This window comes from Gallus gallus, chromosome 1 (genome assembly GCF_016699485.2).
Source record: "Gallus gallus isolate bGalGal1 chromosome 1, bGalGal1.mat.broiler.GRCg7b, whole genome shotgun sequence".
NCBI lineage: Eukaryota > Metazoa > Chordata > Aves > Galliformes > Phasianidae > Gallus > Gallus gallus.
In genome coordinates this window covers 14,197,214-14,212,672 of record NC_052532.1, presented here as the reverse complement: position 1 = coordinate 14,212,672, position 15,459 = coordinate 14,197,214, and the positions used below count along the sequence as shown (strand labels likewise).

General features: G+C 44.8%; 2 protein-coding genes across 6 annotated transcripts; one reads left to right on the top strand and one right to left on the bottom strand.

Moving 5' to 3' along the window:
• The first annotated feature begins 1,988 nt into the window (after positions 1-1,988).
• Positions 1,989-7,305, top strand: EFCAB10 (EF-hand calcium binding domain 10). 5 transcript variants are annotated; one of them, XM_025153708.3, is made up of 5 exons: positions 1,989-2,099; positions 2,283-2,447; positions 2,578-2,662; positions 3,169-3,240; positions 5,115-7,305. In XM_025153708.3, exons 1-4 carry the CDS (start codon positions 2,000-2,002, stop codon positions 3,200-3,202), a joined length of 384 nt encoding a protein of 127 aa, XP_025009476.2. In that variant the 5' UTR covers positions 1,989-1,999; the 3' UTR covers positions 3,203-3,240; positions 5,115-7,305. The 5 variants fall into 5 exon arrangements, with proteins under 5 accessions (XP_025009476.2, XP_004934810.2, XP_001232475.2 ...); XM_004934753.5 differs by lacking the exon at positions 5,115-7,305 and adding an exon at positions 3,853-4,063; XM_001232474.7 differs by lacking the exon at positions 5,115-7,305 and adding an exon at positions 3,731-4,063.
• RINT1 (RAD50 interactor 1) lies at positions 3,640-15,458 on the bottom strand. Its single transcript, NM_001278117.2, has 13 exons — positions 15,003-15,458; positions 14,692-14,933; positions 13,652-13,825; positions 13,426-13,575; positions 11,667-11,823; positions 10,806-10,916; positions 10,375-10,600; positions 8,212-8,349; positions 7,296-7,495; positions 5,911-6,125; positions 5,190-5,370; positions 4,986-5,104; positions 3,640-4,352 (listed from the first exon to the last, which is right to left on the bottom strand). Exons 1-13 carry the CDS (start codon positions 15,177-15,179, stop codon positions 4,136-4,138), a joined length of 2,307 nt encoding a protein of 768 aa, NP_001265046.1. The 5' UTR covers positions 15,180-15,458; the 3' UTR covers positions 3,640-4,135.
• Position 15,459: the final 1 nt, after the last annotated feature.

Sequence of the window (15,459 nt, the reverse complement as noted above, 5' to 3'; positions counted from 1 at the left end):
CCATCTGACCTCAGCTCTGAACCCTGCTCAGAGCAGGAAGCTGGACTATAGATCTCCTGTCCTACGATCCAAATGTGAAGGAAGCAGTGGTGATGATTTACATCCTCCCTCAGGGGCTCATCTAGCAGAGTCACTTTTGAAGAAGTGCTCCTTGGGGTATTCCCCTAATACCAAACCCTCCTCACTACTTGGTCTGTCTGTTACTCATTAGCTAGCTTTTTCAGTAGCTGTCATTCTCACTTGGTGACACTCAAAGCCTTACCATTCCGCTTCTCATTCAATTGGACTTTTTCCTGAATCTCTCCCTAGAGATATGCTGTGGCATTTCCTTTCACTTCACCTGCTTTGTCTGAGGCTGCACAGGCCGAGGCTGTACTACTATCTACTCCAACAAGTCTTGTCTTCCTGCGTTCACAGAGCCAAGCACTTTAGATATTACCTGTGAATGTGAGTCTTTGTTTCTGAAGAAGCACAGTCACCCTTCCACGAAGGGTGTCTGTGTCACAGACTAGATGGCATTATAGACAGTCAGAGAATCATAGAACGGCTTGGGCTGGAAGGGACCTCAAGGATCATGAAGCTCCAACCCCCCTGCCGCATGCTGGGCCGCCAACCTCCATATCTAATACTAGACCAGGCTGCCCAGGGCCCATCCAAGCTGGCCTTGAACACCTGCAGGGACGGGGCATCCATAACCTCTCTGGGCAGCCTGTTCCAGCACCTCACCACTCTCTCTGTAAAGAACTTGTGGTGCACAACAGAAGACACAACAGAAGTAAGGTACAGCAAGGGGAACTAGACACAATCTTTGTAATGCGGTCAAACTCCAGAACAGGGAACAGCAGCTGTTGTGGAATTAGCATCCTGGAGATAGTAAAACCATGACAGGACAGTGCTACCAACTACCTGATCTCGCCTTTGAAGCCAGCCCCATTTTGGCTGGGGTGAGGGGAGGTGTTGACCAGAAGTCCATTCCAACCAAAATTATTCTGCCATTCCATATGGCAGCCCTAGGCACCTCTCCAGCTCCTTTCCTATTGCTGCCGTCTCTTCCCACAGCCCTGCACTTCAGTCTTCTACCCTCTGAGTTGGGCAAATGCCCATCTGCCCGTTCTCCCCTGCCAGCCGAATACTGCTGCAGCTGGCAGCATGGCTGCCTGCAGGCCCTGCTCCTCTTCGTCCCACTCTTTAGGACTGCTGGTAGTCTATGTAGTCCTCTGTAATGAGATAAAAGGCTGAAGTTATGCATTGTATCCTACAAGAGGCTCATCTCCCGCCACAGCAGATAGATAGTAAGGAAGTCTTTCACCAAAATTCGATTTCAAACAAATAACCAAGGCACATTAAACACACAAAAATAGAAATGATTCCTGTGGTTGTGATTAAAACTCGATTAGCAGCATTGCTGTGATGGAACCAGAAATCATTCAGATGATTTTGCCAAATCCTGTTTTTCCTCATTGCCAGAAATGCAGTTCCTCTCGTGTCAGCCCAGTGAGCACCTCGGAGCTTACCCTGGTGCAGCTGGTGCTGTGCTATGAGCCGAGGACAACAAGTGCCCTACACGGTGCGTTATCAGAACGTTTTTCGAGGAAATAAATTGTGCTTTCTTAACAAAGAAATGAAATTGTGTGTGTGTGTGTGTGTGTGTGTGTTCCTGTGGAGGTCTGCTCTGCTTGGTGATTCTTGGAACCGTTCCTCACAGAAGCACGCTGACTTCAGCCTGCGGTTGCTGTGCGCGCACACCGCAAGTGCCATCTTTTAGAGCCGTGTTTCGTGCTGGTTACCGTTGCCGCCCGCTAAAGGAGAACCGCGCCGTACCACACGCCGTTTCCCCGCCCCCAGCCCTCACCCGCCGCCCCCTCCCGGCCCCGAGGGCCGCCCCGCTCCGCCCGCCCTCCTCTGGCGCCTCTGGGTTGCGGCGGCCCCGAGGGCCGCGACGGCTGTGAGGGGCGGCGCCGCGGCGGCTGTGGCGGCGCGGTCTCCTTAGCAACGCGCCATGGCGGCGGGCGAGCAGCAGAGCCGCGAGTACCTGGAGCGGCACGGGCTGCCCGCGCTGCTGCACCGCCTCGCCGCGCTGCTGCTGTACCACCGGCCCGGTGCGGCGCCCCGGGGGAGGGGCTGAGGGGAAACGAGGGGTCGGGGGCGTTTATCGCCGCGCTCCGGAGGGAGAGGGGTTCCGTCAGAACCGGCGGGGAAGGAGGCCCTCGGGGTGGACGCGGGGAGGGGCAGAAGAACGGGCGCGGAGGGCCCGCGGCAGCCCCGGCTTCGCTCCGTTGCAGAGCGGCCGCGGCAGTTCCTGATCCAGGTGCTGGAAGCGGTGCGCGCCGCGCGGCGCGGGGAGGCGGCGATGCCCGGAGTGCTGGACGAGGCGGATGTGGAGGCCGTGTTCCGGATGTTGGACGCCGCGGGGCGCGGCTTCGTGACGGGCAGGCAGTGCCGGGCAGGTCGGTCCGCGGGAGCGCCGTCTCCGCGCGTTTGCGGCTTTGTCAGAAAGCTTTCAGATAGCCCGGTCGCGTTCTGCTGTGAAGTTAATCTTTCGAAGGCTTGCTCAGGAACCTCTTTCCGTCCCCTTAGCTCTTAAGACGCTGGGACTGAGCACAGCAGAGCTGCGCGTCGGCGATGAGGAGGAGATCAGACTGCCCGCGTTCAAAGAAGAAGTGTAAGTGCCGCCGGGAGGGTCGCGCAGCGGCTCCTCCTTGAAGGTTACCCACCCTGCACCGCAGGGCTTAAGACAGTCGATGCCGTACGGCACGGTTGGGCTGCTGAGCTTTCGGGATCCCTGCAAAGCAGCCCTCTCCCATTCCCTCCCCCACAAACCAGGCAGCATCAGGCAACCCTGCAGGCCAGAGCAGCATAGAAGGGCTTGGGTTGGAAGGGACCCCGAGGATCACGAGTTCCAACTCCCTGGCACGGGCAGTGCCACCAAACCCAGCTCCGGTACGGGAGCGGGCTGCCCAGCGCCCCACAGGCGAGTCGCTGCTCTGGCAACGCTGCGTGTTCAACCGCAGCAGAGACAGTAATGGGGATGAAGCGAGCTCCACATTGCACTCGTTGCTGATGGTTATAGGATACTTCGAGGGACGTCGTTTTGGTAACTGACAGCCACTGTAAAAAACCAAACCAGTTTCCCTAACTTACCTAACCAGATGTTCTCTTCTGTCCTAGGATGAAAACGTTGCTGGAAGGATGGACTGTGTAGTAATTTGAACAGTGGTCTGCTCTGTATATTAAAAATAGGTATTTTGCTCCATCCATTTACTTACTATAGTGTGTCAAGACGATTTTAAGCAGTGCACTTATTTTTTCCCCCATCCATTTTAGTTATGGGCTAAAGGGAACAAATGACAAAAACATGTTTCTGCTTACCAGGCACTAGAAATGTATTAATTAAGATAATGAGATGGCCTGATTAAGTAGAAATCCCTTTTACAAATCAAAAATAAGTGTTTTGGCATTTCCTCCTTCAAATGGGGCCTTTCAGCACCGGTACAAAAAACAGCATCAGCTTCAGCAACTTCAACATGTTGGTGTTTGGAGAAAGACAGCATTGCCAAATAACACAGCTTTTAAAAAGCTCAAGAATAAAGGAAGTCCTATTCAAAAAATAGAGGGCACTTTGGGACAGCAAAAACAAAATAAAATTGAAATTTGAGTTAGTATTGATAAATAAAACAGCGATATATTCCTTCACTCCATGCTGAGTCCTGCCGTGCGCATTTTAATACAGAACACCCCTTACACTGCGGATGCAGAAGTAGAAAACATCTGTGCTTAGGTGAGAGCGGAGCAGTTGCCCATACCGTATGTAGCTGCACTTGCATACATGCATCAGCTGTGTATTCATTACAGCAATGTGACAGCACGGCCACTCAACAAGGCAGACCACCAAAAGACAAATAACACATTCAGTAGAAGCTCCCGGGCTCTTCATTACTAAGCGTGAAGACGAAGTAGTGATGGAAAACAAAGTAAGATCTGTGCAGTTAGAAGACACAACCGTAGCATCTTGAAGTTATTTTTTGGAACTGTACGTAATAAAAAGATTAGGTCAAACCAGTGACACAGCTTTCTGCTTATTTTGTTTGAAAAAGAGCAATCTAGATTAAGTTTTAACCACTTCTGAAGAAAGTCTTTATTTGCCTGTATTTGGCCAAATAGCTCTCAAATTGAGAAGAATCTCAACATCCTGTTGTGCTAATTTGTAAACTCCCAGTTCATTTAGTGCTGCTGTTGCTGATGGCTGGTTTGGCTGTAATGGTGCTTCGCTTTCTGAGGCTGACTGCAGTACTTCCTTCAGAAGCAAGGCAGAACCAACATTCAGATTCAGGATAATGCAGGCTTCTTTGATGCTACATGAGGGAAAAAGGTGCATATGGATTAGTAAAAGAAGCAACCATGGGATATTTAACTTTGTGTGCCCAGCAACTAAGAAAAAAAGCTCCCACTGACTTCTGAAAAGGACCAGAAGTACTGTACTGGAAAGTACTGCTTAAACCATGACAAATGTGAGGGTGAATAGTGATAGGATAAAACCATTCCTCATTAAACTGAGACAGGGGAGGTTTAGGTTGGATATTAGGAAGAAGTTTTTCACACAGAAGGTGGTGACACGCTGGAAGAGGTTGCCCAAGGAGGCTGTGGATGCCCCATCCCTGGAGGCATTCAAGGCCAGGCTGGATGTGGCTCTTGAGCAGCCTGGTTTGCAACCCTGCAAACAGCAGGGGGGGCTGAAACTAAATGATCATTGTGGTCCTCTTCAACCCAGGCCATTCTATGATCCTATGATTCATTCTATGAAATAGCATATTTATTCTTCCTAAGTATTCTCTGTTATAAATGTCAACACTGTGCCTCCCTAGGAGCACAGATGATCCACATGATTTCTTTCTTCCCCTCTCAAACTGTGAAAAAACCCTTGATATGTAGAACATGCATCTGGACATTCTCTTTTGCAATACTGACAGATGAGATTTCCTACTTACTGCTTGAAGTAGTTTTCTGGCCTCTTACAGTAGTGTGAAAACAAAGGAAAAAGATTTCTGCTCATGTCAAACTGAAGCTGTGCTGCTCCTCCTTCATTGAAATGATTCGCCATAATTATCTGCCAACAGAAAAGGGTGTATCTTCTGTTCAGGCCAGCCACCATCACACCTATGCTGTACCGCATGTATTTGGTGAACACCTACCTCCTGATATATGTAAGTGTCCACTTTCTCTGCGAGCATTTGCCAGAATATTTTAAACAGAGAGTGACAGAGCTGCTGTTCTAGTTGCAGCAGGCGGTCCCGTAGAGTCAGCAACATTGGGCAAGCTGTGCTTGATAAAGACATTACTGCCTGCTCTGCTTGAGATGGTAAAGATAACCACCTGAAAGAAATTATCACACTGAAATCATTACAGTGAAATTATTTGTATTACAACAGCTGAAGTTAAAACATCACTGAAACAAATCTTAGCTGTTTTCAATGGCGCACAGTTTTCTCCCTTTCCATTTCAAAGCTAAAAGTAATCACTGAGCTGTTGTGTTTGTTTACTGAAGTATTTTAGGAACTCCTCATCAACCAGTCAAGAAACCTTGTGACTCTGTGAAGACAGAAGCAGTCGCTACATGCCACCTCTAATACTACTTTGAAGAGAACAATTCTCATCTAAATTATACTTACCCAGAATTCTTCCTTGTTTTTTTAAGGCAATGTGCCCACTTATTGCAGAAGTGCTTTAGAAAACATAATGTTAAATAGGCTTGAAGTAAGCATAAAAAAAACCTTCAAATGCTTGCTACTCTGAGCCCTTCCTATTCAGAAAACTGATTTTTCTTATTTTTCTATTCTTGCCTTTATTTGCCTCAGCGTTTTTCACAGAAAAAAAATTCTGCAATATGAGAAGAGAGCAAGCAGATAGAATCACCTCTCTTTTTTGTACAGCTTTGCAGCATCTGTGACCTCTTTGAAGACATGGTACACTTGACGACTCAACATATCGTGTTTCAGGCGTTCCAGGAGGTTGATCATTTCATCAAAGACAGAACTCTCCATTGAGGCCAGCTGCCCTAGCTGCAGCTGGCTGACAGCATTGCTTTCTGCACAAACCTCCAGTTCAGCCTGCTGTAGCTGCAAGAAGAACTAGAGAAAGACAATCAGATATAAGTACTACCAAAAATGATCTTATTATTTGAACTTTTTGTTTGTACTTTAACAGGTAGGTTCTAGAAAACACTCTTCTGATGCCTTCATAATCTCACAATTTTAAGATTATAAAAACAATTTCCACGTGGTCCCCGTTTGTAAAAACAAAGCACTGTGTTTTAATCCTAACAGTGTAACTGATAGGGGTTTCAAATGCAACAGCAGATAGGTCAAAGGAACAGAGTCAGAGAAATGCTAAGTAGGCGCATTAAGACAGCAGAACGCTTTAAAACAGTCACAGTCACCTGCCCCTGCCCCATCCCATCTGCAGCAATATACTAGAATTTAACATTTGTTTTTGAATTAATGTCTTATATCATAAGTTTGCTGGTATGCCAACAGCAAGGAAATGGACTGAGTTCAACATAACAGCAGTAATGGTCTCCACTTTGCTCCCAAGAACATCAAGGTGTTGATGCAGATGCAGCTACGTAACATGAAGGCTGCTCTCCCCTCAAATCAAGATCATCTCCTAGAGCCACGGTTTCCTCTGAAGGTAAAAAGAATGTGGAGGCTGCCCATCCCACACACAGTGCCTGTTCCTACGTCTCTTACGTGTGACAGTTGGATGACCTTGTATTGCAATAGTCACAGAAGAGCTGAGTAACCACTGGGCTATTACACAGCAAAATAATTCACACCCCGTAACCAGTTATCAATGAGTGGTGTTTCTGCACACCTGATCTGAGCCGTAATGCAGGTACCCACACCAAATCCAATTAAGCTAACTTAGCACAGGAATTCAAGAAACGTGTGTGTGCTACTGCTCTCCATACACTCCAACTAGCAATGGCTCAGATCTCCAAAATCAACTTGCTTACTTTTACAATATGGAGCACATAAAGAGACCACCTTTATGGCTATTCAGACTATTCCATTCCTCAGGCCCTCTTTGCATATCTCTACCAACTTTATTGTTAATACAGCTTAGACATCAAATAGTAATCTACCAAATATCTTTTTTATTCAAGCTGAATTCATATCTAGTTCTACTTTTTTCCATAATTAATTCTTCTGAATACATTTAAATAAACAATGCTGAAAATAACACGTTTTATTATGAAACAAACAAAACTATTCAATATTTCAAATAAAATAATTACTTACTACATTGTCAGCCCAGTCTGCCAGCACAGTTGCTATGTAGTTAACAGCATTGAGGATCGCACAGTATCGGAAGCCTAAAGAATCTCTACTCTCTTCCTTCATTACTTGAGTTAATCGTATCCTAAAGTCATCAACTAATTCCTTCTGTAGCCCCAGGAACTGCAGTTTTCTGGAGGCCGTTGGAAGATTCTTATACCTGTCTGGGAATTTATATAATGTTTTATATTTTCCAGCACTGAAGAAAAAGGTTTTAAACAAGAAACATTACTGGCAGTTTACTATATATCCTTACTACTATAAAGGCATCATACAGCATTTAGCTTCCAAACACCTGACTCACAACAGTATCAAGGAAACTAATGGCTGCAAAAGCTAAATATGTAAGGAAACAACGTATCTGGGATTTCTCTCCCATCATGGTTCCACATATTGTATTCTAACCCTTTAAGTAATGTTACCATAGCATCTAGCAATATCATGGGGCCCCTGAAGCCAGATGCAGAGTAAGACAAAGTCAGTGAGTGTGCAAACAAGGGCCTCCAGACTTGCTCTTGTTTTAAACAGGTGTTAAGTAACATCTGCTTCTTAAGTTCCCAAACTGAAAAGGAGTAGTAACATATTTTTATTGCTGCACTGTAACAAGTTATAATATATCTAGTAATAGGGTGGTAAACATCAAATGTAAATTTTAGTTGTTACTTCCTAGATGTGCCACTAGCTCAAGATTCTTTGTCCCAACATTTGTGTCCAAAACAGAAGATGAACAGGAAAACTTTATTTTAAGCATCACAACACTGCAACAATTTTACTTGGTGATTGTTGCTGACACAGTGAATCTTCAGTAAGGGAATCAATTGGCTGCCATTTTTCTGCTATTCATTATACACAACAGGAATGGCCATAGGTTAGCAGTTACCTGTTATAACTAACAACAGAGTCATAAAAGTTTCCGCACAGTCTGGGACTTTCATCTCATCCACATCACTGATATCTTTGTACTGCGATACCCACGCAGCCTCTGATGAAAGCATAGAGTCCATTTTCTGAAGAGCAACTGAGATGCAAAAGAATTGTAAATGTTAGTACTTATAATAATAATAAAAAAACAATTATCTAAAACCCCCAAAATCATAAACATAAAAATCTTTATCTCCAGTAAGTTGAATTTTATGTTTTCATGTAAAGAAAAACTACTGATGACTGGTTTTAGATAGAACCAGCTCCAGTAACAGCATTGCAGACACAGATGTAACATCAGGATTGACTGTGGTATTTTAAATAGTTGATTGGTTCCTTTCCAGTATACTTCCTCTCTATTTCCTCAAAAATTCATACCTTCCCTTCATTTCAATTTCCAGTCTGTCTTTGCACAAATAAATATAACACTGTTTAAAAATAAACAGACTAGATCCCATACAGCTTAGAGGCAACAGTCCTATAAACTTCAGGAGCACTACTGCAACCAAACCTATTTTTAGTCAGAATAACCACAGAATACTGAAGTGTCACAGAATGGTTGGGGTTGGCAGGGACCTGGGTCTGTATGGCCAAACTCCTGCTTAAGGAAAGGCACCTATAACAGGGTGACCAGGGCCACATCCAGGCAGCTTCTGAAGATCTCCAAGGAGGAGACTCCACAGCCTACGGCAATGCTCAGCTACCCACACATCACAGAAGTGCTTCCTGGTGTTCAGATGGAACCTCCTGTCTTCCAGTTTGTGCGCACTGCCTCTTGTCCTGGCACTGAACATCACTGAAAAGAGTCTGGCTCTGTCCACTTTGCACCTTTCCTTTGGGTACAGAATCATAGAATCACAGAATGGTTTGCGTTGAAATGGATCTTAAAGCCTACCCAGCCCCGACCGCTGCCGTGGGCTGGCTGCCCCTTACCTGCTCAGGCTGCCCAGGGCCCCATCCAACCCGGCCCTGAGCACCTCCAGGGATGGGGCACCCACAGCTCCATGGGCAGCTGTGCCAGGGTCTCATCACCCTCTCAGTAGAGAACTTCTTTGTAATATTTAATCTAAGTTTCCTGCCTTTTAGTATAAAACCATTTCCCCTTGTTGTATCACTATCAGCAAATGAATAAAGTTAGTGTCTCTCCTGTTAACAACTCCCTTTAACTACCAGAAGGCCACAATGAGGTCTCCCCAGAGCCTTCTCTTCTCCAGGCTGACAAATCCCAGCTGCCTCATCCTCTTTTTCATAGGAGAGGTGCCACAGCCCTCTGGTCATCTTCATGGCCCTCTGGTCCTGCATCAACAGCTCCCCATAACTCTGGTGCTGGGGGCCCATGGCCTGGAAGCAGTACTCCATGCGGGGCCTCACAAGGGCAGAGTAGAGGGGAAAAGCACAGTGATGAGATCTCCTGGAGCCCTCTCTTCTCCAGGCAGAACAGCACCAGCTCTCAGCCTATCCTCACAATGGAGGTGCTCCAGTCCCTTCAACATCCTGATGGCCCTACACCGGACTCTTTCCAATATGTCCATGTCTCCCCACATACTGGTAGTGGGAGAAGAACTGGACACAGTACTACTGCAGGAGCAGTCTCACCAATACTGAGCGTAGAGGGAAGGAAGGACCTCTCTTTAACTGCTGGCAATACTCTGCCTAATGCAGGATACCATTAGCCTCCAGGACAGCAAGAGCACATTGCTGGCTCATGTTCAACTCAGTGTCTATCAGGACTTCCACATCCCTTTCAGCAGGGCAGCTTCCCAGCTGGGTGGCCCCCAGTATGTCCTTGTGCTGGCAGTTGTTTCTCACCATACCCACCTCTCCTACCTGTCAACAGCCCTCTGGATAGCAGCACAGCCCTCTGGTGACTCAGCCACTTCCCCCAGTTCTGCGTCATCTGCAAATTTCTTGAGGGTGCACTCTACCTCACCGCCCAGATCAATACAGATGTTAAACAGGACTGAACCCAGTACTGACCCCTGGGCGTTGTATTCACTGCTGACCTCAAGAACACGTCTTTTGTAGAAGCCTTGTTCAAGTGGCTTATCCTACTTGAGGAGTATATATTGCCCAATCAGAATGAAAACATATACAGACCGACAAAATTCCTTCCAAGTCTTACATTTCTTTTCCACTGTTAGCCATCTCTGGAAGCAGGACTCTTCTGAGAGAATATGCATGCAACTGGGAAAGCTGCTGAGATAACCGTGAACACTGTACAGCTCTCTCTCAAACAGAAGTACCTCATCCACAAGGTGACAAAAGAGAGTGTCATCATATAACAGGAATGGAATATCAGCAGCCAGCTTCTCCAAAATCAGCATTACAAGAGCACGAGAGAATTCGAGCTTTTAAAAGAAAAAGGAAGTGAACAACAAAAAAAGAAAAATCAGAGGTAGATACGTATAAACACGTGCAAATGTATTTAACTTTTAAAAATGTTATTGGACTGTGTTAAGTCCCACTGCACAGTAAGTAAAATCAGCAGAGGAGTGCTTGCACCAGCTGACTGTGTAGGCATTCATACATACACCAAACCACTGAAGTGCTTACCCCAGCATTCACTGGTGATCCTGCCTTGTCCAATATTGGCTGGATTTTGTCATCAAGGAACCTTGCGTGATTTCCAATCCACATAAGCACTTGTGTTAAATACCACTCAGGCTTATTTAAAAAATAAAATAAAATTAATAAACTCACTAATATACATAACACTATTAAAAAATACACTGTAGTAGAAACTGTCCAGAGTGCAAACACACTTAGATTTGCCCAAGACTGTCAATACGAACACACAGACTTGTACATCTGGACTCTTACAGAATGGCTCCAAAATCCTGTTGCAGAAGCATTACAGCAGTGCTAACGTTTTGCTTGTAAGAAACCTGCTTAAATGACAATTCTTGGATGAAAAGACTCAGCCTTTGAAGATAACTTATACAAAAAGTCAATTTCCAACTAGTAAGCTGCACATATGTCAAATAAAATTATACCCATTATATACCAGCAGCTGAATCCAGTATTTTCAGTTACATGAATGTTGCAGAACACAGTGACAAAAATCAAAGCCATAGCCTCATACAATCTTTGAGTTGAAGCACTACTGAGTGTTGCAAAACGATTTGCAAGGACAAAGATGAAATTAATCTGTGCTTCTGAAATGATGGGAGTGAATCTAAGGTTGCAGTAATGATCTCAAAAAGATTTAGGCGAGAGAAAAATATTGCCTATCCCAGAAAAGACATTAATCCTCTCAAAGGTCTCCGAGCACTGCCTTGATGCCTGTCCACATTTCAGTAGATACCAGTACCACATATTTTAAGAAACTGAATTTCCAAAATGAAAGTGTGAAAGCTATATAATTTAATGTTACTAAGAACAGTAGTAATAAAATTAAACTGTTTTCTTCCATACCTTGCTTAAAACATTGGTTGGTTTATTTCCAGTGAAATGATACCGGAATCTTTTCTGAAGAGGATTCAGCATGATCTGTATTGGAAGGATGATAGGTGGTGATGGGGGTAAGGCGTACTTTTCTGGCAGTTGTTTAGGTTTGGTTAACAGTTCATCTCTAAGTTTGACAGTCAAGGACAAATACAAGCACTGAATTCCTCCAAAAGCATGATTTAAATAAAATGGGCTTACAAAAACAAATCCATTTTATCTCTACCTCATTGACTGAAGGCAGTATTACACGAGGTATAAAATTCCTCAAATTTGTACAATACTCAAAATGTTTCAGTTTTATAAAATATTTACCATAACTCTGGCCACTAAGAATTATTTATTCTATGACAGTACAAGTCACTGAAGTCAGTATGATTTAGGAAATCAGTATAACGAAACAAAACAAAACCCCATCATCACTCTCAAACCTGTATCCAAGAGACACATGGATTCGTGTTTCTTAAAGGAGCATCAGAGATTCATGAAAATAATATGTGCAATATGTGATTTCCCACCTTTAAGCAAGTGATTTAAATGCTCTAGTGTAACTGACCAGAATTGTTACCAGCACCACACTGTGTAGAACGACCACGTTTATTCCTATTCCAGTACTGTTTTGGGGTTTTGTTTGTTGAAACCACTCCAGGAAAAAAAAAAAAAAAAGCTTGACACTTCCTTCCAATGTGGTGTCATCTGCAAATTTACTGAGGGTGCACTCAATGTCCTCATCCAGGTCATCAATAAAGCAATTGAACAGGATGTGTTCCAATACCAACCCCTGGGGAATACCACTTGTGATCTCTCACCAGCTGGATTTAGCTCCATTCACCACCACTCTCTGGACCCAGTCCTCCAGCCACTTCTTTACTCGTAGAATTATAGAATCGCTAAGGTTGGAAAAGACCCACAGGATCATCCAGTTCAACCATTCGCCCTTCACCAATGGTTCTCGCTAAACCATGTCTCTCAGCACAACATCCAAACACTCTTTGAACACCACCAGGGTCGGCGACTCCACTTCTCTGGGCAGCCCATTCCAGTGCCTGACCACCCTTTCAGAGAAGTAGTATTTCCTAACGTCCAGCCTGAACCTTCCCTGGCGCAGCTTGAAGCCATTCCCTCTAGTCCTATCACTAGTCACACGAGAGAAGAGGCTGACCTCCAGCTCACTACAACCTCCCTTCAAGTAGTTATAGAGAGCAATAAGGTCTCCCCTGAGCCTTCTCTTCTCTAGACTGAACAATCCCAGCTCCTTCAATGGCTCCTCATAAGGCCTGTGCTCCAGACCCCTCACCAGCTTTGTTGCCCTCAGCAGAGTATATCTGTCCAAGCCATGTCCTGACAGTTTCTCCAGGAGAATACTGCGGGAGACAGCGCCGAAGGCTTTGCTGAAGTCTAGGCAGACTGTCAGCAGCCTTTCCCTCATCTACCAGGAAGATCATTCAATCACAGAAGGAGATCCTATTGCTGCTCAATGAAAATCATTCTGTTTTTTATAAGTTTCCTTCTGAGACACACATACATTTTCAACTCTCTCTCCCTTCTAGGATGGGACATATTAAAGTGATTAATACTTTTTTGAATTCTAGCTCTGTTCACTTATCTCCTATATGAAAAAGCACATTCTAATGTTAATACAAAGTAGAGAACAGTTTTACCGCTTTCCATAAGAATGTGCACCTTTGACATTCATTGCCCTCATAATACAAGAATTTTTAAAGGATACGATGTTTGCAGTTTCAGAAGCTGACAGAACAACGTCTCCAAGTTGTTGTAAACATCAGAAGCATTGGCTGGTGCAGTAAGGCCAAACGCCTGAGACTGTGGTGGCCCCACAAACGGCCAGCGAAGCTGGGTCAGCACTTCTTCAAAGTCACTGCAACACAGAACACACACTTTACCACAAAGCTACAGCACAACATGAGATGAGGGAGTGATGAGACATCCCATACCTTGACAACTTGTCCTTAAGAATTTTATGCCAAAATTTAACAGTGGATCTCACAAATGAAAGAAGATGAGAACAAGATGACTCCTGAAGTTTAATATCCAGTTCTGCCATAGATGCTAGAGTACTGGCTGCCTCTGGAACATTGTTGGTCATCAGATACTGCTGAATGTTATCACTATAAAACACAAGAGGAGTTGAGACGAAAATTCACTAAAGATAACACAGAGGAATCATTTGTGTATTGAGAAGTTGACACACAGCTTGCTCAATCTGAAATATTTTAATGAGACAAACTAGGTTACCACTCCCATCACATATGCGCAGTACTCAGCAAGGATTTATGAACCATGCTCTTTGTGTGAAGTTCCTGAAGTGGCTGTGAGCCTGTCACAGAGACCTGAAGGCAGAGCTGCTGAAGGAAAGAAGGGAGGCTCAAAGTTCTCTGAAGCACTGCTCTTTAAGTAACTTGTTCAAAGAACTGCTTTTTCTCTTGCTTTCCAGGAGGAAAACTGGAAGGAAGTTTCAGACTGCAGCAGACCTGTCACGTTTTCATAGCTTAGACCAAGTTGTTTCATAACTTAAGTCTCTATACAAAATTTGACCCAAAGGTACCTTTCAATTTCTGACATTCTTTACAAGCATTACACAAAGTTTTCCACTGAAAGAAGCCACAAATCACATGAAGTAAGATGGCACCGTGCATTCCCATTAAGATAAAAATCAGAATGAAAACTCAGAATTACAAAGTCTGAAGTGTAACATTTCTGCTCAAGATATTCAAGTATTATTTTAGTTCTTACACTGTAATTTACAGCGGGCGAAAAGGTTCTATCCACATAGCACCATTGAGAGTTACTGCTCCCTTCCTTAGACTGGAGCAGTAATTTCCAGTTCTCACCAGAGAACACAAAACAGTTTACGCAAACAGATGACAAACTGCTGTTCCCATGTACTTCTTGCATTTGTTTATGTAACACTGAATCTTCGAAAAAGCTGTGTGGTATCACTAGTAAGAATTCTCCATAAGTACATCAGCTTTACCTTAACTCTTCTATCCGGGAAATCCACTTAAGATAGGACAGGTGACGCTCGATCTCCTCTACCTGGCTGATCAGCACACCGAGATCCTCCATCCACGGCTCAGCTTTCTCTAAGTGGCTGCTGATGGAATCAGACAGGAGAGTTTCTTCCTCTAGAAGCCGATTCAGAGATTTTTTAGAGTCCTCTGCATTCTTTAAGGCATTCTGAATTCTTTTAGGGACTTCGGATGAAACCGTAAGTACCTGCATTTACAGACAAGCATTAAAGCCTCACACAGAAACACTGCCCCGAGGAAGAGTAAAGACACTTACCTGTTCTTCCAACTGCTTTTTGTTTTCAGACAGCTTTTCAATGAGGCTGCCCAGCTTCTTCAGAGAATCGTAGTCATTGCCAACTTCTCTTTCCACGAATTCCGAAACGTAGTACGGGATATCGCAGCCATCTGGATCTCTAGCGACTTCTTTCTTCGTCACATTAACGGCTGCCATGTCTCCTTTCTCCACAATGTTATTTACGTAATTTCTATTTGGTTACCACTCAGGCAGCGCTACCGACTACTGACCTACTGAGGACACAGAGCTCCGAGAACCGCAGGGCGATTCCCCTTAACCTGAACGTTAAAGGAGGCCTTTGATAGCAATACAGGCTTCAGTGAGACAGGACAGCGCAGGACAAGACAGGACAGAGCAACGCTGCTCCGCCAGAACCGGGCCCGGCCGCCCGGCCCGGCAGCACCGCGCTCACCTGCACCGCCCCCGCCGCGTCAGC

Coding starts and splice junctions, on each gene's coding strand:
- EFCAB10 (XM_025153692.3), top strand. CDS start 2,000: ATGGCGGCGGGCGAGCAGCAGAGCCGCGAGTACCTGGAGCGGCACGGG. Junction 2,100..2,282: donor GCTGCTGTACCACCGGCCCG/GTGCGGCGCCCC, acceptor GCTCCGTTGCAG/AGCGGCCGCGGCAGTTCCTG. Junction 2,663..2,823: donor CCCGCGTTCAAAGAAGAAGT/GTAAGTGCCGCC, acceptor CCCACAAACCAG/GCAGCATCAGGCAACCCTGC.
- RINT1 (NM_001278117.2), bottom strand. CDS start 15,179: ATGGCAGCCGTTAATGTGACGAAGAAAGAAGTCGCTAGAGATCCAGAT. Junction 13,826..14,691: donor TCCCGGATAGAAGAGTTAAG/GTAAAGCTGATG, acceptor TGTGTTTTATAG/TGATAACATTCAGCAGTATC. Junction 5,371..5,910: donor AAGCTGTACAAAAAAGAGAG/GTGATTCTATCT, acceptor AATTTCTTTCAG/GTGGTTATCTTTACCATCTC.